Genomic DNA, 21,529 nt, shown 5'->3' on the forward strand with positions numbered 1-21,529 from the left:
TTTGCATTTTTAAATTTTCTACCATACACATGTACTTTTTAGTAATATAAATTGTATTATTTTATTATGATATAGAAACCTATGTAGTTTCCATATACCCCTGTGGCAAATCTTGCAGAGTAGGTGGTTAGCAGTTTTTCCTTTTTCCATCCCAGTGCTGACTTTTTGGCCTCTGTCTCCTGTGTTTGGAGCTTCGCCACCTCACATGGCTGATGAGATGCTTTGATAGAGTCTAGGACCAGGTGTTTTTACCTATAGCAGAGTTTCCAGTGATCTTTCTTTGGAGAGGGGCGATGATGGTAGGGCACGGAGGTCATTTTTAAGTGTATCATTTTTAAAAAGAATAGGACTGCTTCACGAATTCGCGAGGCATTCTCGAGTAGGGACCATGATAATCTTCTCTGTCTGGATCCGAATTTAGTCTCTGTGCTGCCCAAGTGAACACTTAACAGTGCTTATTTTGATGAAGCCTACGAAGGGCACATAGTATTCTGAAAAAGTTAACTTTCCCAGCTCAGTTGACTGGTCAGGTTAAGAAAGCAATTTGCACACAGATTAAAAGTGACAAAAACAAAACAAAACAACAAAAACTAACAAATAAACAGAAACAGAAACAGACCCATAAATACAGAGAATAAGCTGAGAGGTTGTCAGAGGGGAGGGGTGGGAAGACGGGCAAAATGCTTGATGGGGAGTGGGAGATGCAGGCTTCCAGTAACGGAATGAATAGGTCCTGGGAAGAAAAGACACAGCACAGGGAATATAGTCAATGGTATGGAAACAGATGGGAGCTACATTTGTGAGCATAGAGCTGTCGAGTCACTACGTTGATACCTGATGCTAGTGAAGCACTGTGTGTCAACCATGCTTCAATCAAAATGGCACACAAAGGTAGGAGTTACTGAAAAAATATACTGGTGCCTTTATACTTCACAGAAAATTTTAATGATGGCACAATATTAGTGTCATTCTTCTTTTCATTTGGACTGGCTCTGTGGGGGCTGTGATAATGCCGATGGAGATTTTGATGAGCTAAGAGCCCCTGTCACCCTGATAACAGGCTGGGGGAGAATTTCATAACCATCAAGGTGCGAATACCAGGAATCCGTTTTCCCTGGACCCCAAAGCACTTCTTAAATCACATCTGAACTCTAAAATGGAATGAGAACCGCACAGATGTTTTGCAATCTCTCAGTATCAGGTGAAGGTAAGAGTGAAGTCAATGGAAACATGGAGAAACTGACATTTCCCCTCAGGGCAAATATGTACATCAGGTGTCAGCACAGAATTCAGCTTCGGGTGGGACTAGCAATTAATTCAAATTAACGAACCCGAATTGAGTGTTTTTTACTTTCAAGTCACCTTGCTAAGCACTGGAAAGTTAAAAGGTAAAGCCAAAACTTGGAAACAACCCAGAAGTCCTTCAGTGGGTAGATAATTAAATAATCCGTAGTGGGCCCATACCACGGATATTTCTCAGCAATAAAAAGGAGCAAATGTGATACACTTTAATAGTTAACAGTTTGGATGGCTCTCAAGTGAGTGAAACAAGCAACTATCAAAAGGTCACACAACTTTTACACAAAGTTGCCGAGATGACAGATTAGTGGTTACAAGGGTTAGGTTTCAGGAGGACTGGGGAGTGGTGGGAGTGGTTGTTAACTACGCAGGGAAAGCTCGAGGGAAGTTTTTGTGGTGATGGGCAGTTCTGTATCTTAGTTGTGGTGGTGGTTACACAATCTACATACATGATAACATTGCATTGAACTACACACACACACACACACACACACACACACAGACACACAGAGGAGGGCATAGTGAAATCTGGTTAAGTTCTGTGGATTATACCAAGGTCAACTTCATGGTTTTGAGAGCACACTATAGTCATGTAAGATATTACCTTTGGGGGGAGACTGAGGGACGAGTATGTGGGAACTTTCTGCACTATTTTTACAATTTCACAGCAATCTATATTATTTCAAAACAAAGATTTTAAGAAGTGAAAAGGTAAGAAACACAAAGCTCCTGTTCTCAAGCTACTTAAAATTGATTAGGGAGATAGACTAAAGAGATAATGCAGGAGCATAATAAAAAGTGATTTAGAAGAAGAAGTATTAATTTGGGGGCGTTAAGTTCAAGGAAATCTTTTCAGAAATGGTGGTGCTTGAGCCAGACCTTGGAAGGTGTGGATGAGCTTCGCATAGGAGGACAACGGGCAAGTGGTCAGAGCTGACCAAGGCCCTGTCTCCTGTGTTTGGAGCTTTGCCACCTCACATGGCTGATGAGATGCTTTGATAGAGTCTAGGACCAGGTGTTTTTACCTATAGCAGAGTTTCCAGTGACTTCCTTGCTCTTGGATTAATAAGTCTCAAAAAGCCATTATTTTAGTCCAGTTTCACCTCACCATACTTCCTGAAAGAAACTCACCAAAGACTTTACATTTGACCTGGATTTGTATTAGAAATTAATGTCATGATTTACCTTGTTCTATACAAAATATTAATGGGATATTCAGGCTTGAGAAACTATAGTTCCCTAGTGAGTCTGTTTATGGGGTCTACGAGTTTCTTGCTTTGTGTAAATGTAACGGTAAGAAAAAAAAGGAGAAACGTTGTCAAATTTTCAATAACTTTATATTACAAAGTCTATAACCAAGTTCCACATCAGTGGATTGCTAGATTCTATGCTTACTTGGAAGTGATCCTGGTATTTCAGACAAAGTGATGAAAAATGTGTTACAATTGACCTGACTAGTGATCTACTCATCTAAATTTTTTATCCAACTTTATTGAGGTATAACTGACAGATAACACTGTGTAAGTTTACGATATACAATGTGATGATTTGATACACTCATATATTGTGAACTGTTTACCACAGATAAGATTAGTTAACACGTCCTTTGCCTCACGTAATTACTCTTTTGTTGTTATGGTGGGAACATTAAAGCTCTCCCAGCAACTTTTAAGTACACACTACAGTATTGTTAACTACAGTCACCATGCTGTAAGAGAGCTTCAGAACTTACTCATCTTAGCTAAAAGTTGTGCCCTTCGACCACATTTCCCCATTTCCCCCCACCCTCCCCCTCAAACACCATTCTACTGTTTCTGAGTTTGATGTTTTTAGATTCCACAAATAATTGAGACCATGCAATGTTTGTCTTTCTCTGTCTGACTTACCTCACTTAACATAATGCCCTTAAGGTCCATCCATGTTGTCACAGGATTTCCTTCTTTCTTTATGGTTGAATAATATTTTACTCATGTGTGTGTGTGTGTGTGTGTGTGTGTATACCACATTTTGTTCATCCATTCATCTGTTGATGGACACTTAGGTTTCTATGTCTTGGCTGTTGTGAATAATGCAGCAATGAACATGGTAGTGCAGATATCTTTTTGAGATAGGGAATTGCGTTGCTTTGGATATATACCCAAAAGTAGGATTGCTGGGTCATAGGGTAGTTCTATCTTCTCATCTCAATTTGAGATTTTGATGAGTTTATAAAAAACACAACAAACCCCCTCTCCCAAAAAACTCCAAAACATTTTCTCATCTCTTGCCTTTATTTTTCAAGTAATTCTGGTCTAGGGTAATACAAACATGACTTTCTGAATGGTGTCCCAACGATATTTATATACCATTTGAACACATTTATACAGATATATACTGTCAGACATCCTGGATTAAAATCATGACTCCTTCACTTGTGCAATCTTAGGAAAATTTGGCTTTTATATCTCATTTTTCTCTGTGCCTCATGTGACCATAGTTTTATCCCATAGGCTTATAAGTTTTAAATGAGATATTTCCTGTAAAACTCCTAGCAAAAAATAAACTATTATTCAGACTTATCATAGTCAATATATTTGCTACAATACGCAGAGCAAAAAATAAAAAAAGTAGAGGTATTGGTAAAAAGTGTTCTTTTCTTCTGTACTTCATAGCTTGTTGATTTTAAGCAGAAAAGCTTAGTGTATTTAAAACGTACTTTTTATTGAAATATAACATATATAATAGAAAAAGTGCACACATTGCAAAAGCATAGCTTGAGAATTTTTTAAAAGATTTTATTTATTTATTTGTTGGAGAGAGAGAGCACAAGCAGGGGGAGTGGCAGAGGGAGAAGCAGACTCCCCGCTGGGCAGGGAGCCCGATGCGGGGCTCGACCCCAGGGCCCTGGGATCACGACCCGAGCCGAAGGCAGACGCTTAACCCACTGAGCCACCCAGGTGCCCTGTCTGTATGATATTCTTTACAGCAATGTGTATAATTACAAAAGATCCTAATCCATCTGAATCTCTGTTGATAATGAAATTCCATGTAGTCTATCATAATGTTCCATATGAACTGATAGAGAAAAATCTCCAAGATATATTAAGTGATCAAAGCAAAATGTGAAACAGTATATATAGTATGGTACAGTTAGGTGAGAAGGAAACCCCAATGAGTATCTATGGAGCTACTGGAATATGCATGGTATAATCCACAGGAGGATACTCAAAAACACTGGTGAGAATGAATTGTCTTTGAAGGGGAGACCATGGGACCAGGAGCCAAGGCAGGGAGAGAGACTTACTTTTTATCGTATTCCCTATTTTTATCTTTTGAGTTTTGTACCTGTGTGTGGTAGAACGGATTCTTCCCCACTTCTGCACTCCTGCATCACAGCATGATGTACGCGCATTCTTGGTCGTGTGGTTTACAGCCTCCCCCGGTAGGGAAGGCAGACTACCCCACCCCCCTGGGGCAGGCTCGGCTGGGTCATCTGCAGCAGAGACATGTGTAGGAGCGGCTGTGAATCCAGCAGAGCTGTAAACATGCTGCTATGATTGAGCTAGTCCTCTTTGTGCTCTTGGGATCTACCTTGTGAAGAACAGAGTCCTCTTAGCTGCTAGCTCCAGAATGAACTGGCATGTGGAGCAGACCAGGACCCAACCCACCGGGTTGAGCCAGGCCCTGGTGATCCCAGCCCAAGGCAGAGCCACCCCAGTCAAACTGCAGGGCTGTGAGCATGAAAAAGGAATGTTTGCTGTTGGGAGCCCCTGAGCTACTCACGATTGCTTGTTACACAGCATTATAGCAATAGCCGAATAAGACAAATCCTGCAGGAGCTCTCTCAACTGACGTCCACTTAACTAGATTCCTATAGTAACCAATGCCTCTTTTCTCTCTGTAGGTGTCTTAACTGATGTCCAATGCCTCTTAAATACTCATAACGAATAAGCTAATCTATTACGGCCACATCTTTCCACTCGTTCCAGTTGAACTGTAAGCTTACCAAGAGTTAGATATTTGTTCTCAGACTTACTTATGCCTGTTCTATCTGTTATAATAGTTATATTATTTAATGCATTTTGATTAATTTGGTTAAATGTGACTTTAAAAGACTGTACTGCTTGCATGAAAACTACACTTTCACTCGGTGTTATATGCAACCGATAAATTATTGAGCATTTCATCTTAAACTAATGATATACTCTATGTTGGCTAATTGAATTTAAATTAAAAAAAGAAAAAAGAAAACTACATTCTACTCTTCGAAGAGCTCTCTAAAAGTCACTAAAAACAAACTTAGACAGTCCAATCTTGATAAATAAAAATTATACAAATATGGAAGGATTTGTACTTAAAATGGCTTCCCAAGTGTTTTAAAATTGTTACTCATTTGAAAGACATTAAAACTAAGGTTAAAAATGATGAAGTATGAATTATTTATTAAAGAATGATTATGTGGTATTTGACATCCAAAAGACCCTTAGTCCTCCATGCAAATATTAGGGAGCTAATTTACATTTACTTGTTTAAAATTAACTGTGGGAGGTATGTATGTGTACCATTTATTTATGATTCCTTGAGGATCGTAAAGAGTTTTCCGTTAATGAAATCTTCATAGAAGGTAAAGAACTTTTGCAAGTTTCCACCATTCAGGAATCCAGAAACGGACACAAAACTTCACGTTCCTCTTGGAACTCCATACTAAATGCTAAAATCAAGGTCTGGCATCAGTTAGAGAATGAAACAGAGCAAGACTTGGAATATTCCTAGAGCCTCCCTTGCTGCTTCTAAAATAGGCTTTCTGGAAGCTGCTTTAAATGTCACTTGGGTGCAAGCAATTGTATAAATTCCCCTTCGACCATGAAAACACCGCTGGTGATCAGTTTAACTTATCTTTAGAGCAAGACGGGACAGAATTATTTCTCATGTGTTGTAACTTCAGAATAATCAGTAATTCAGCATATCCTACGTAGTCATTCCCAGTTTTGTCTGTCTGTCTGTCTCTCTCTTTTTTTTTTCCTAGCTTATAACAGTAAAGTGGGCTCCTGGAATACTTCAATTTTATTAGTTTTTCCAGTGGGCTGTTCTTTTTCATGCTGGACGTGGGCCAGAGCTTATTTTCATGGCCTGTTTATGGATGAACATAGATGACCATGGCTTGTTTATAGATGACCACCTAACTGTGATTTCTAGTAGGCCATATGATCACAGCCACCCAAAATATATTCCCAAATGAAGTCTTTCCTTCTAAGAAATTGACTTTAACTAGGAAAGGAAAAGTCCTCTTTGAACTACTCTCCCAAGTGCATATTTCACAGAGATGAAAAATTGGGCCTACCCCTGACTGAGGGGAAGAGACTGGAGATTTCAGGTGTGTGCAGTTCTTAGCTAAGAGCAACACAGTTGAAATAATTCCTAGCCGGGACGCCAGGTAAGGGAGCCCCTCAGCAACAGCAAACAAGGTGAAGGATGCCGGAGAAGGCCTCCTTGCTGATCAGTCTCTTTCCCAAAGCCTCCCATGGGCTGGCAAGCAACTTTGAACCAAGATGGAGATGTGCTGCAGTCAGGAGTATGACTTCATCAAGGCTATGATTTTACTATACATCCGCTGAGGAGCGTCCGTGCCCCAGATGAAATCGAAGTGATTCCAGTCAGGCAAGAGGTCGAAGTACTGGAGATTCCCGATTTGGGGGATTACCCTGGCCACATCCTGGAGCGTCACAAGGACATCATGGCCACCAGCCCACATAGCAGTAGGCACCTTCATGGTGGTCAAGTCATAGAGTGGGGGACGGCTCTACGGAAAAGAGAGAAAGAACGTTCATGAGAGAAAGCTCCTCACTACAACAATTGGGTTCAGGTACGCAGAGGGGCTCCTAAATGAGCATTGACTATGAACACAGTTCTGTCAGGCACCGAGGGAAGTAGAAAGAATGCCTGCAATGGTCCGTATCTTCAAGGAGTATGAAGGAACAAGGCAAGATAAGTCAACAAACATTTGCCTACACAGTAGGGTATGTCAAATGCCACAAAACACTCCCCAAATACAATGGCAGTGAAGGCAAAGAAGAAACAACTTCTGACCGGGGGCTTTCTAGAAAGAGGAGTTATTTGAAATGACTCTTGAGGGACAGTTGGATTTTGCCAGATAGGGATGAGGGTGGGAGGGCTTCCTGGAAGGTAGCCAGAGCATGTACACCGTGGTCAGGATGGCAAGCTCTCCAGTGAACCCAGGGAAGAAACTGCGTGGGACAATGCAGTAGGATATAAGATTGGAGACAGACAGTCAAGGTCTAGGCTAAGGTATTTTGACATCTTTTGGAAGTTTGGGGGGATGAAGCAGGGTCATTTCTCAGAGCTCAGTCTTAGGGTGACTGTAGGGCCATCAGTCTGGGATGCCTTGAGGAAGGAATAGGCTGGCGGTAGATCCTGGAACAATCTAGACACACAGTAGGGATGGTCCAGAGAAGGGATAATTGAAGCTATGGGGATGACTACATTCTCCAAGGGAGAAAGGGAGAGAGGTGTGAAGAATCTTGGAGGAAGGCTGACAATTTGAGTGGAGGAGATAGAAAGTAGATAGTGTCGATGGAGGACGAAGGAAGCAATCAAAAAGGGAAGGGAAGACTTAAGATCACGGCATCGTGGAAGTCCGGGTTGAGTGAGTGAATGGTCAGGGGCTGTGTGACCTCACAGAACACACATCTGAAGGCGAAAACAGGCCACTGGATTTGACAATCAAAAACCACCGCGACTTTAAATAAAGTAGCTGTAATAGAAAGATGAAGACCCAAACTACATTTTCCGGGGTTCAGGAGTGAGTGGAGGAAGGGAAGAAGTGCCAGGTCCTCTGCCCCGTGAGAAAACACTGGTGAAGAAAACAGAAGGAAATCTCTACCCTCGTGGAGCTGACACGGGTTAGTCTCCCTATTCTCGATAAAATGCAGTGGGCACAAAGATTGTGCTGGGAACTTAAGAAGACGGCAAAGTAATAATGCCAGAATATAATAAAATTTGACTTCAAGTGACCTAAAATCATACTCAAAGCAGACAGGATCAGCCTGGACTCAGATTGGACCAGCTAACCATTGAGAAATTCTAAGGACACTGACACTCCCATATATTTAAGTCAGCACGTTGTATCCTTCAATCTTACAATTTTATTTGTCAATTTTGCCTCAATAAAGCTGAAAAAGAAAGAATTTGACTAACAATGGTCTTAAGTGTATGGGTGACATTTTTGTTTCATTTTCTTGTAAATGGAAACAATATATAAATTAAATATGCTCATTAAAAATAATGGAAGAAAAGAGAAGCATGTCAAATCCAAATTGAGAGCCTCCTTAATTCCTTCACACTCCCTTAATTCCTTCAGGTTCCCCTAGTTCAGTCTGCCTTTCCTCGGCTCTCTGAAGACAATTCTTTTAACTTTTGTTGTTGCTGTGTTGTTTTTTTTTCCCTGGCCCTATTCTAAGCATTTGCAAATAAATGCATCTGTGAATATATACGGTCTGAGGGGCAGGGGAAAACTTTGGGGGGTAGTGGAAACTTCTATATCTTGATTGTGGCATGGTTACAGGAATGAGTGTATTTGCCAAAATTCATTGAATTGGAAAATTTGTGAATTTTATTGTATGTAAATTATATCTTAATCAAGCTTAAAAAATAATAAAAATATACATAGCTCTCTTAGTTGTCCTAAGAGCTAGTAGAATCACTTGTCTAACAATTCAATCCATTAGTGAGAAATTGACTGGTCTGATTGACTGTTTTGATGCTCAGAAACAACTTCATTGATCTATAAATAGCCTTAAATATATCAGTCTCGGAAAATATTGGAAAAATTTAATTTAATGTGTTTGGTTCATATTGAGAAGCCCAGCTCCTGAATTTGAGGAAAGAAATGGTGGCAACAGGATTATCACAGGTATAGGAGGGCTAAATGAATCTCCAAATTTTAGTGTGAAAACTCAGAGGGCAAAAAGATGCTAAAGGCTCAACTCTTCATGGGTGGATAATATTCTTTTTTATTTTTTTAATTTTTAAAAAATGTTTTAAAATTTTATTATGTTAATCACCATACATTACATCATTAGTTTTTGATGTAGTGATTCTTTTAATTTTCATGTGGGATCCTATATTTTTTTCTGTTGACATCCAGAACTGGGTATTCATTTTCTCTGTACATTTTTATAGATTTTTATGAAACAATTTTCATTATTATACTGTCAACAAAATTATGTTAAAAACCACCTTAGTAGCATTGGCTAGGTCTTGTGTAACTGTAAATGAAAAAGCAAGATTAAAAATTGTGTGAAAGCAGTGATACTGAGAAGATTGGAATAAATGCAGTAAAATATTGATACATATAGTGTTCTCTGGGTGGAGGGATTATAAATTATTAGAATTCCTTAAGATATCCTTCTTTTATTTCTATTCTATTTATTTTTAGATTTTCTGCAATGAATGCTTATTTAAATTAGTCATTTTTTAAAAAGCGTTATCAATGAGAATGCCACTAATTGTCAGGCAGGATTCTTTTCACTCTCCAATAATTTCTTTCTTTTTTTTTTTAAGATTTTATTTATTTATTTGCCAGAGAGAGTGTGAGAGCATGAGAGAGAGAGCACAGGCAGGGGGAGGAGCAGACTCCCTGCTGAGCAGGGAGCCCGATGCGGGACTCGATCCCAGGACCCTGAGATCATGACCTGAGCCGAAGGCAGATGCTTAACCAACTGAGCCACCTAGTCATCCCAATTTCTTATTATAATGTCTCAAAGCCACCCTTCTGGGGCCATTCCAAGCAGCTCACCTGATTATAGTGATGCATGTTCTCAGCTTCGCTTCCCCAGTCATAAGCTCTGAATTCATCAGATCTGTAAAGCTGAAATACATGTTTTTTGGAAAAATAATCAGAGTAAGAATCACAATTTTTACAGTAAATCTTAGAAAACCACTATGCACTGGGAAGAAAATAAAGCTTTCTGGATCACCAGAAGGATATAAATACATTTTTACCACTAGAAGCACAAGGCCAACAGAGAGGGAAGCAATGGTCTCCCTTGGTTTGAAGGGACAGCTAATGGGAAATCACGACTCCTTAGGGGGAAGTCAAACCTCAGATAGTTCTCTCTCCCGGGAAGGCTCTATCACCTGAGGCTTTCCCCGGTTACCTCTTGCTTCAGCTCAGGCTCTGTTTTACAAGCTCCGATCTAAGATTGGGTTCAGTTATGTCACCTACTTGGTCTGTACCATACCTTGTCCTTTCCCTTCAAATCTGGGGAAATCAAACCAAAGATGGTGACAGAGACAAAATAGAAGCCAGCTTCGAACCTTCTTAGGGTAGACCTGCTAACTCTCTCCTTTCAGATGTACCGAAATAAGATTGGAAGAGTCTTCCATGACAAAGACACTACCTGTTTTATATGCAGGATGTTCTGCATTGATGATCCGGTGGGAGCATGTGACATATACACATCCATTCGACTCTGAAGGGAAATAAAACATACTATAGCAAAAATGACCCAGTGAAAGAAAGTATACCTCCCAGAAGCAGAGAACAAGTGTGCTAAAAAGTAGCAAACCAAAACTGGGGTTTGGAAAATGACAAGGCCGAATCATCTAGGTAAATAAGAGCTCATGTCAGTTCATGGATTGCTTGAGAGCCAACGTGCACCAGCTCTGAAGTCGTGGGATAATTTGCAAGGAGGGGGATGCTGTGCGCATGCACGTGGGTGTGCCGTGTCTCAGATCCGGGCGTCAAAACACCTGGGCTTCAGAACTTAACTCTTTCTTTTTTTTTTAAAGATTTTATTTATTTATTTGACAGAGAGAGACACAGTGAGAGAGGGGACACAAGCAGGGGGGAGTGGGAGAGGGAGAAGCAGGCTTCCCGCTGAGCAGGGAGACCGATGTGGGGCTCAATCCCAGGACCCTGGGATCATGACCTGAGCCGAAGGCAGACGCTTAACGACTGAGCCACCCAGGCGCCCCCAGAACTTAACTCTGTTAATTATAAGCTTTGTGACTTTGTGTAACTTGTGAGTTTCTGTATTTTCACCTATTAAATGAACACACTAAAAGTCATACTGTGCCAGGCTTTTGTGAGGATAAGATAAAATATTGCAGAAGAAAAGCTAAATATAATCACTTCCTATGCGCTGTGCTTCGGTCTTTGTAAACAACATAGAGATGAATATTATAGAGATGTACTAGCGATCGGAATCCTATGTCTTAGAACACTGTAGAACGAAAGTAATCAAGGGAACTATTAAAAATGCTTACTTTTGAATAAGCAGGCTTTGAACAATGGTTCCTCTTGTATTTCGGTCTGGCACAACTACACCTCTTGAATAGGGGTAGGGTGGGCTGGCGGAGAAGAGCCATTTGGGGACTAGCTTCACCATACCAGCCTCATTGGCCGCCATATGGAATGGGACAGAACTAGCTGTTCAACCACATTAGCATGCACATGCACACTCCTCCTCCTCCTTGAATTCTCTGTAACAGGAGGCAAAGAGTTGGTGAAACAGGATTGCTCCTCTTTTGTGGGAAAGGGGTTCTATCTCCGTTCCATTCTGTCTTGTGCCTTCCAAGTTAAGTGGGGGGTTTTATCTGAGGCCAAAGTCACCCAACAAACGGAGGCACACAGGAAATAAGTTCAATGCTTGCCTGGACTTCTTTTCTGGGATTTTTTTTTTTTTTTTAAATGCATGGTATTCGTTGTAAAATCAAATTGACTATAGGGAACATGTGACACTCCTACCCATGATGGACATCTGTTTTCCTAAATATGACCAGGGATGGAAAGATGAACCTACCTATTCTTTCCCCCAGTTTTCACATTCATGGTCCATTGAATACCCAATCTATGCATAGCAAATCTTCTCCTTTACGGTTTAGAACACCACATTAGTTTATACAGTGTAATAGATACATCAAGGTGAGTCAAAGAAAAGCTGGAATCTCTTAAAGCATCAAATGGTCCCATAATCATTATACGTACCGTATTCATATTTTTCTTGTTGGATCCAGCCCATAAGGACATGAGTTCACTACATATCACCCATAATATTTTATTGTTGCAGAGTTTGAGGGAAGGTTCCCTTCCCGTCTTTAAAAATATACCTTTGGTACCAAAAATACCCTGTAAAAATAAGCAATAATTATCCTTTCAAGAATTGTTTTCAGGCTTCTTGACATTCCCTTCATCCCAGGAATAAGGATTCTTGGAGATCTATTTCCATTTGTATTTGCTCTTTCTGCCAAGGAGACTAAGTCATTTGGGAAAAGGAACTATTTATGAACCCATCTCTATCCAGGGAAGATCAACAAACATAATTTAAAAAGAGATTGCAGTAAGGCTCTTCAACCCCAAATTTGCTTCTCCATGGTGAAGCTCCCCTATTCTGTCCAATTGGTGACTGCCTATGTTTCTTATTTCTCATTAATTGGCAAGAAAGGCAGAGCAGTTTCTCCTTAAGGCCAAATATTGCCTTGACTAGGAAGGAAAAGCAAGGTTTCCCCTACTACGCATGTGCACATCATCTTTTTAGCAGCGTCCCAGAGGAGCCAGTTCTTGGGCTGGAAAGCAGACCATGGAGTACTGAGAGGAGGGGGCCACTGGACAGAAAATACTTGATATAATGGGACACAGCACAGTTAAAACTTCTAGGGCTTGGAAGAGTAAGCTTGGGTGGGCCTCTCTGAGGGGAGGACTGAAGCTTCTGGGGACCACAGACAGGAAGTGGTGGGAAGGGTCAGGGAATGGGACTGAAAGTGGCAGGAAATCTGACAGCAGGTAATATGAAACTGAGATAAGCCTCAGACCCACCTATGCCCACAAAGCCACATATATGTAAAATATAAAATGTAAAAATGATGTATTTAGAGATAGATGTGTCTACCTCCGAATGTAATATAACTTATCTGCTCAACTCTGCCCAAATGTAGAAAACATCCCAAACTAATGGGTGTCAACACACTTTGGCAACAGAACTATCAACCACACAAAAGAGAAATTGCATCACTTGAGCTTACAGTAAACAATACAATAAAACTGTGGAACCAATCATTAGGCTCTATGGGAATTCATCCTTGTGTCAGCTCACAAATAATTTTTTTTTCCATTCCCACCCATTCACCCTAAGCCAGGGCCTCATTTTACGTATGAATTACTGTGAAACCCTTATCGGTCTCCTTGATTTCATTTTGGCCAAAATTCATTTTAGCCGACACCCCAAATCAAAAAGGCGATTTTGCCAAAATACTATGTTTATCATGGCAATGACCTTTTTAGAGAAACAAAAAGCAAACAGAAAAAAAAAAAGAAAGAAAAAGACTTTTGATGGATAAAGTCCCAAATCCATAATTGGCAACCAAACTACTTTTTCAACCCCTGGAAAATAACCAATAAATGTCTGAACAAATAATTGAGCTGTAAGACATTTAGGTTTTGGAATCATAGCTTTGGTAAATTAAAGCAAGCTCCCCTACGGGAAGGAGTGTATTATTCAGGCTTATCTAACATCATGTCTTCCATCTGGGCATCGTGAATTTATTGACCTGTCCAGTGGAACAAGAATGGAATGAGAAAATTGTGAGTGGGTTTTAAACTACATCACAGTCACCTAACTAGAAATTCTGATATACACTCAGGTCTGTTAATGACCGAGTACGGTAAATTGTATATGGGAATTGTAGACACGCACGTGGGTACAGACACGCACATACATGGACACACATACACGCACACCCACACACACACAAAGCACACGGTCACAGAATCTGGTTTCTACAGATTTCATGTAAATTTCCTACTTTCCTACTTTCGCTTCGTAATAGATTTTGCAATAATAAGGATCTACGGTCCAAAATGGGATCCTCAGAGACATTTTGGCGAAAATGAGAAGCCTACCTTGATTACGGAATTTGGAAGTAGAAAAAAACTGGTAAAAATGCCCGTGGGATATTTGAATGAGACCACAGGACCCAAGGCAAAATTCATTTTGATTCTCTGTGCCAGTTCGGGCATGGTGGCAAAGGCTACAAACCCTAAGAGAACAGGAGACAAGACAGTCTTGTAAAAATTAGAAATGCTGAGGCAATGTCCCTACTAACAAGAGTAGGACTCTGCTTTGACAGCTTATCCCTCTATTGCGATGCTCCTGTGGCTGAACTGGGAAACTCTCCTGAGTTGTTCAGCAAAGATAATCTGCCTTCAGTCCTCTCTGCTCTCAAGTGTCCATTTTCCTCGTATTCTGGACAATTTGACTTGGTTGGGGGGAGTGAGGGATAAGCTGCTCGAGCTGCCACTGCCGAGGGGTCCCGGGGACAGCTTTACCCCCCCCCCCAACCCGCTCCCCCCCAACTCCCCGCATGGGCTAAGCGCTAGCAATTCTGTCATTTTCCCGCCAACCCTGAGATGCCAGGATGAGTCACAGAGCTTCCAGAAGTAAACAATTGGTTCACGGGAGGTGAACCAATCAGTTCTTTATGCAGTATTATCCAGTGATCCCACAGTTGTTTTTTCTCACAGTGCAAAGAAATTTCATCCCTCCCAGTGCTTCACTGGATGCTGACCAACCTCCAGAATGTTCCCTGATTTCCCTCAGTCCTCTGTGGTCTTGATAAGGACCAGCTGTCTCCATTCGCTCTGACTTTTCAGCAACAGCATAGCACGCATTTCTAGCCCTATGAGGAGGAGGGTGGCAAGCAGCACTGCACGGGGAAGTATGTGGAGTGTCTGTGTATTTTGGTTCCCTGAGATGCCTTCCAGGGACCCTGCCACTGTGTGTGTGTGTGTGTGTGTGTGTGTGTGTGTGTGTGTGTGCGCCCATGGGCGCGCACATGTACGCTCCTGCTTTTTTTCCTGAAATTCTTGTTGAAACATTGAAACCATTTTGGCCAGAAAAAGAACAGACTTTGTATTAATTGGCTGAGCCAACAAAGACGTTTACTTCCCCTGGGAAGATCTCTGGAAGTGCGTGGAGGTGAGTTGTTCCGCGCTCACGCTGACTCGTAGTGTAAGCTGGAGCATGGGTTTGCTAAATGTCTAGAGTGGGTCCTTCCCACATAACCAAAATTGCTCTGCCCCAAATGCGGAGGATGTTCACTGAAAAATTCATGCCCTAAATGCAAGGCAGAGCAATGCTGATCAGATATTTTCTGTTTTCTTTTCAGATCAGATGTAAGAGCATATCTACTCCTGCCCACTTTTCTAGACCCCACTCAAGTCATACCTTAACCATCTGGTTCCTCCACATGCCCAACACCCTCACTGCGGGGAGGCAGACTGACCTGATTTGAATCTGTGTTCTTAAAATTAGAAATTTTAGTGGAAGATCACTAACAAATTCACAATATTCGTAGTATGGATTCCTCTAAATTTTTATTTGGAGCTGGATTTTTGATTTCTTTCTAAAAGATCTAGTAAATCACTAAGAAGTACATTTTCAGAGAGCTGGATCTTGAACTTTAAAAAATTTTCTGTATAGTGCTTGAATTTAATTGCTATTCCATAAATATTAAATTGCACGCTAAATAGATAAGCCCAGTTGATGTATGCTTTTGTATTTCAACTAAAAAAAGTGACTGTAGGGGCGCCTGGGTGGCTCAGTCGGTTAAGTGTCTGCCTTCGGTTCAGGTCATGATCCCAGGGTCCTGGGATCAAGCTCCGCATCAGGCTCCCTGCTCATCGGGGAACCTGCTTCTCCCTCTCCCTCTGTCCCTGCCCCTTCTCATGTGCTCTCTCTCTCTCTCTCTCAAATAAATAAATAAAATCTTTTAAAAAAGTGATCATATATTTTCAATTCGTTCAAATGTAAGTATAAGCTCACCCTTTGACTATTTTTTAAAATCCCAAATGGATTGTGAGGAAGGCATGATTGACACATACTTATCATCCTTCAGGGATATTTCATGTCATTAGGCTTTACTATTTTAGCTCAGAGGGGACCTAGAAACTTACTTTGGAAATACTTCGGTTTGGGGGCACATGGGAATTATATCACCATTACAAAAGTGCTGTTGTAACCAGAGATGGAGGAAAGATTTGCCTGACACACAGTCTCTGAAATTCAAGTTCACAGCCACTTGCTGTGGCTAGTAGAGCACTAGCATGTGTCTAGCACAAGATGGAAAATTAAGGGCACAGTAAATGGCGGTGATTCTGTTCCAGTTGAAAGGTGAACCTTGGGAGGCTCTGACTCTTGTAAAACACTGACGTTTGTAAACATACCTATTGTAGTGCCAAGTGAATGCCCGATGAAATACAGCTTCTCCTGACCAGTTTTATTTACAATGAAGTCTATTATTCCCGGGAGGTCGTATTTGGCCATTTCATCGAAACTGCAAAATAAAACGGGGGCTCATAAATACTTGCCACTAAGTTTAAATGAGTGCATCTCATTATTTACCCAATCAGGTGTTGGCTAGTGTAGCTTTTGTTTGCTGCATTTATGTGCATTACAGTCTAATAACAGGACTGATTTCAAAACTTGTGTGTACTGTCTGAAGGCCTGTCCTACCTTTTCTCCTCTTCTTGTCCTTCCGTTTCCCCTGCTTTGCCTGCCTCTTCTTCAAACACCCACAGGGCACTTCTAGACCTTCGGGCCATTTCATACTCAGCTTTGGAAACAGAACTGGTTGCAAATCATGATTCTAGCTGAGAAACTCTTGATAAGTTACTTAAATGCTCTGAGCTTCAGTTTGCTCATCTGTGAAATGGACATAATACCTGCTCTCGAGCAGGGCTGTTAAGGGGATTGCATGACAGTCAAGTCATGACTCAGGTGCACCTGTTATTATTGTTTCTTTCCGCATTAGAGATATGTTTGATATCTACCAACATGCCATAGCCCCAGTTCAACTGGAATTAACACAGGAGAACCAAAAGACTTACGTAATATTTAGTGGAGCCAGGTAGCCCATGGGCTCAAGGCATGCTTATCAAAAGGACATGTGAGGAAATAGGAAATCTGTAGGCTGACACTCCCGAGTATAAGAGAATTCTTGTGATGTCTTATAGTAAACAAGCTTCAAGCTCCCAGCCAAGGGCCAGTGACACAAAATATTTCCTGATATTTGCTCCTGCCCCAAAGCTCTGGCCCTAACAATTTATTCTACCCTTCCTTCATTCTCAACCTGTCAGTGGGTGCTGAATATTTCATTAATATGGTAGGAATGCACACTCTGTTCTAGCTTAGCCTTGCAAAGGGAAGTCTCTTGCAGGCATCAGCCTGTCCTCTGGTGACAGCAGAAAATACTTTCAGTCAAAGAGGCAGCATACGAGAACATTGTTCTCCATTGCCCATTCGCAAGGTTTTAAAGACCTCATATTGGAGTTCTCTTGAAAAATGGTATGCAATACAGTCTCAACCAGAATTTCTCTAAATAAAATATAGTACTGGTATACATCACCTCTGCAAAATTGATTGGCCTGTCCAAGAGAAAAGACCTGGATTAGCAACACTAGAATGAATAGAAGCTTCGTGAGGGCAGGTACTTTGCTCACTCTCGAGTGCTCAGGGCCTGGAACTGTACATACAGTAGACACTCAGCAAACATTGGTTAAGTGAGTGTGGGCACCGATCGTAGGAATTCCCTGAGCTGTCCCTTGGGACAAACTTATAATGTATATTATTGGATAGAATTGCATGTTAAAATCATCATGTTAAAATGATATAATGTGCTTGTGGGAGAATCAGTGGAAATCTAACTTCTTGCTATTTCTCTGCTTTGAGATATTAGTAGAAACTACAAGGGACTATGTGACTTCCAATGTTACAGATTATTATTAACATCATCCACACTATTATATTCAAAGAAATCGCCTCGAACTTTCTTCATGGTTTTTCTTAGATACAATTTACCTAAAGGCCCAGAATTTTTCTTCAGTCACTGAGAGTGTTGTGTGTCTTCTTGACCAAGTGTTCCCCCGGCTGTTTCCCATCCAGACATCATAACCTGCATCTGCTAGAAGGAATCCAAGGCTGCCATTGGCAAAATTCTCCAGCCAAGAGGCATTGTCTGCAAATAAGGCGTGTTGCATATATACGACTGGCCGGGGTCCTGGAGGGAGAGAGGAAGAGAGAGCAGAGAGAGAATAATTTATGATAAATAGAGCATCTCGGGAACATGATAGAACCCCCCCAAAACACACACACACCCCACACCAGAAGAAGCAAAGACCAAAATCAGCATTCACCTTCCCCCTTGTCATTCGTGTAGAGCGTGAGAATCACGTAAGTTTCTTGAGCACGTGCATTATACCTGGTGCTATGCTGACAGATGAACAGATGAACACACATGAGCTTGTTACATTCTCATAATACCTCTATTATGATATAAGTAGCTACTATTTTAAGGATCTTCATTTTACAGATGCAGAAACTGAGCTTTAAGGTAGTGAAGTAACTTTCCCAAGGGGCCACCCAGTTAACAAGATGCAAAGCCAGGACGAAAGCCCAGTTCTGTTTCACACCAAAGTGGGTGCTCGTAACCGAGCTCGCTGCTCTATGAATTCTCATTTGCCTATCTCTGGGGTCTGACTTGCAAAGACAGGAAAATGATCGTGTTTGATGGAATCCCATGCCTCTTCCAGGGAGGAGGAGGACGAGAGCGTAAATGGACAATGACTGGTTCCTCGCCAAGCTTCCAGCCAAATCCCCAGCCTCTGCCCACCAGAGAGCATTTGAAAACCCCAAATATAATAGAATCGGCTCAACATCCCTCTGACAACTGTCAAATTCCTGAGGGAGAGGGTATTCAGGGAGATGAGGAGAACCAATGCAGAAGGTTCCAAAAAGGCACCATAATTTAGTGGGTAAGACCATGGGCTCTGGAGCCAGGCTGGGTTTGAATCCTGATTCCATCACTTGCTATGTGTGTGACTTTGAGCATTTTACAGAGCCTGCTCAGGTTCATCATCTGTAAAATGATAACTATTCATAGTACCGACCTCCTAGGGATGAGAGGTTTATTGGATATAAATTAATGTAAAGCTTTGAGAATAATACATTTAATCAATGGTTCTTAATTCCAAGCCTTCCCCAAATTCTCCCTTCTTAAGTAAAACTTTTCCTGGAAAAATGCTCTCCTTTTAGAGTTCCTAGCCCCCTCCCCCCAAGGCTGGTGTTGCCAGATTTTGCAAAAAAATGAAAATGAAGATTAAGGGAAGACTCAGGATGTCCTGTTGATTTGAATTTCAGATACAGGATGAACAATTTCTGTATAAGTACATTCTAAGTGGAACTTGTCCGAGAAACTGATTTGTTAGTGATCTGAAATTCAACTTCAACTGGTGTCTTCCATTTGTCTCTTACCCCCACCTACATCCCACTCTCAGTCTTCATTCTGAATCTCTAGAATTACGCCTTTCTTTCTTAGAGGAGAGAAAGTCAAACAGGGCGATTTTAGCTGCCTCTGAATATGAATGGCAGGAGGGATGGTGAGTGACAGGTAAAGGATTTGCCCCCTAAACTTCCCAGATACTTTGCTTATGCTTCTCTCTTCCTCACTCATCTTGAGCTTTGCAGTGACATGTCCCTATTTAAAGAGTCATTTCTCTGCTTTTGCATGGCTGGCTCTTCATGCTAGAATTCAGGCCTTATTAACACCATGTTCTTTCCTCCCACAAAACTTCTGTCCCTCTGATCAAAACATAGGAAGAATGATCCAGTTTTCCTTCTCGGAAAAAGTTTCAGAAATGTCAGGGTCATTTAATTTGATTTTTTTAATCCTGCAGAGGGAGGCCTATTGATTCTAGAGGGGGCAGGAGAGACTTCATGCAACCCAGCCGATCTCTTTGCAAGTGAGGAAATCCACTTTCCTGGGATGCAGCAATTTTCCACATGAGAAATCAGTCATGAATGAAAGAAATGTCGGCCCCGCCTTTGCATTTACACCCCGACCAAGCAGGCCTGTTTGCTGTCAACAAGATCTGTCTTGCCTTTTGTATTTTTAGGTTCTTGACTGTCTTCAGAGAATTGGAAAAGAATGAGACTCCCTGTTAACTATTTAAAAAGACTAATCCAAGAGTCCATCGATTTTGATAAACCAGTCATTCTCTTAATGGAAAGCCAGCACTAAATTGGATCCATCTGCTGTCCTCCTTTGCAGGAGAGAACATCTTTTACCTGGGCTCCTGGCATCTTTTCGTCCATGAGGAATTCTGTTGACGCTGAGGATGTACCCATCCTGAGTGATGACTTCATACTCTTCACTGGGGTAGCCATTATAGGTGATGATCTCACTCTGCCAGGTAAAAACCCAGACGTTAGCTCAACATCTTCTCCAGAGGTGATCAGAAGGAACTAGAACAAAGCATCTGGTGTGTGCTTATTGGGGTGAATTATCTGAAATCTGTAGCCCCCGGTAACTGTAAAATCAATTTACTGTGTAAAGTCTTGATAAAAAATTAGCAGAATATTAAAAAAATGTCTGCTATTGGCAAATTTGGGGGTGGGTAGTTGGGTAGAGATAATATTTAGTATTTTCTGACACAACTATGTTCTCCAGCTGATTCTCGAGACCCCTTATGGTTTGGTAGAAGGCAGTTATATATATTATCCAAATAGCTTAAAATAGAAATTTTAATATTTTTAAAATATAAATTCAGAAGAGGAGGTGGCCTATAAATTCTTTTTTGCTTTACATTACTAGAAAATATTATTTACTCAGTCAAAAGGGGAGATCTTCCTAGCTTTACTCTTAGAGAAATGTTAAATATCACCTACATTTTATCTGTTCCCTTATCTGAGACTCTCTGCTATCACAAGACCATTCATCTGCCTTATGTGATGTCCTTTGGGACTTGGCATGACTTACAATATTCATCCACACTTCAGGATTCGCTTCTTTTTCCAAATTAAAGAATCTACCAGCACTTAAAGTTCCACAGATCAAACAACAGGTTGTTGTTAAAACCAGCCACATCGTGGGAATGCCTGACGTAAGACATTTAATAATCACAGATTAATTTTATACATCAACTTTGCTTTAAGAAATGAAAATAGTGCCCTACTGAAAACCGGACGGACATCCTAGGAACACTAGAAAGTGTGGAAGGAAGCAAACGCAGTGAGCTAACTCTGAGCATGGGAATCCTTTCCTCACATAGAAACTGCTTTGACCCAATCCACTTCTGCAAGACATTTCATCCAGTACCAAGCCTTATTGTTTTGGTCGTCCTTTCGTCAAAGGTTTTCAATTACATTAAGTCTTTGCTCACCTGCAAATTGCCAGGGTA

General features: G+C 41.1%; 1 protein-coding gene and 1 non-coding gene across 2 annotated transcripts; both read right to left on the bottom strand.

The window, feature by feature from the left end:
* Positions 1 to 338: 338 nt before the first annotated feature.
* LOC116648464 lies at positions 339 to 445 on the bottom strand. The gene has a single exon (XR_004302531.1). It is a non-coding gene; the product is annotated as a U6 spliceosomal RNA (small nuclear RNA).
* Positions 446 to 6,844: 6,399 nt separating this feature from the next.
* Positions 6,845 to 21,219, bottom strand: LIPN (lipase family member N). Its single transcript, XM_032430386.1, has 9 exons — positions 21,109 to 21,219; positions 20,418 to 20,535; positions 18,153 to 18,351; positions 16,520 to 16,629; positions 14,198 to 14,334; positions 12,287 to 12,427; positions 10,698 to 10,769; positions 10,094 to 10,165; positions 6,845 to 7,078 (listed from the first exon to the last, which is right to left on the bottom strand). The coding sequence occupies exons 1-9, from the start codon at positions 21,214 to 21,216 to the stop codon at positions 6,845 to 6,847; spliced, it is 1,191 nt and encodes a 396-aa protein (XP_032286277.1). The 5' UTR covers positions 21,217 to 21,219.
* Positions 21,220 to 21,529: the final 310 nt, after the last annotated feature.

Source organism: Phoca vitulina, unplaced genomic scaffold, assembly GCF_004348235.1.
Source record: "Phoca vitulina isolate PV1807 unplaced genomic scaffold, GSC_HSeal_1.0 scaffold43, whole genome shotgun sequence".
In the NCBI taxonomy this organism is placed as follows: Eukaryota; Metazoa; Chordata; class Mammalia; order Carnivora; family Phocidae; genus Phoca; species Phoca vitulina.

Bases quoted from the DNA above. Each gene is read 5' to 3' on its own strand.
- LIPN (XM_032430386.1), bottom strand. From the start codon at position 21,216: ATGTGGCTGGTTTTAACAACAACCTGTTGTTTGATCTGTGGAACTTTA. The intron at 16,630-18,152 runs GTAAATTGTATC...TTTATTTTGCAG, and splicing joins GAAAAATTCTGGGCCTTTAG to TTTCGATGAAATGGCCAAAT. The intron at 7,079-10,093 runs GTGAGCTGCTTG...TCTTTTCCGTAG, and splicing joins ACATGCATCACTATAATCAG to AGCCGTCCCCCACTCTATGA.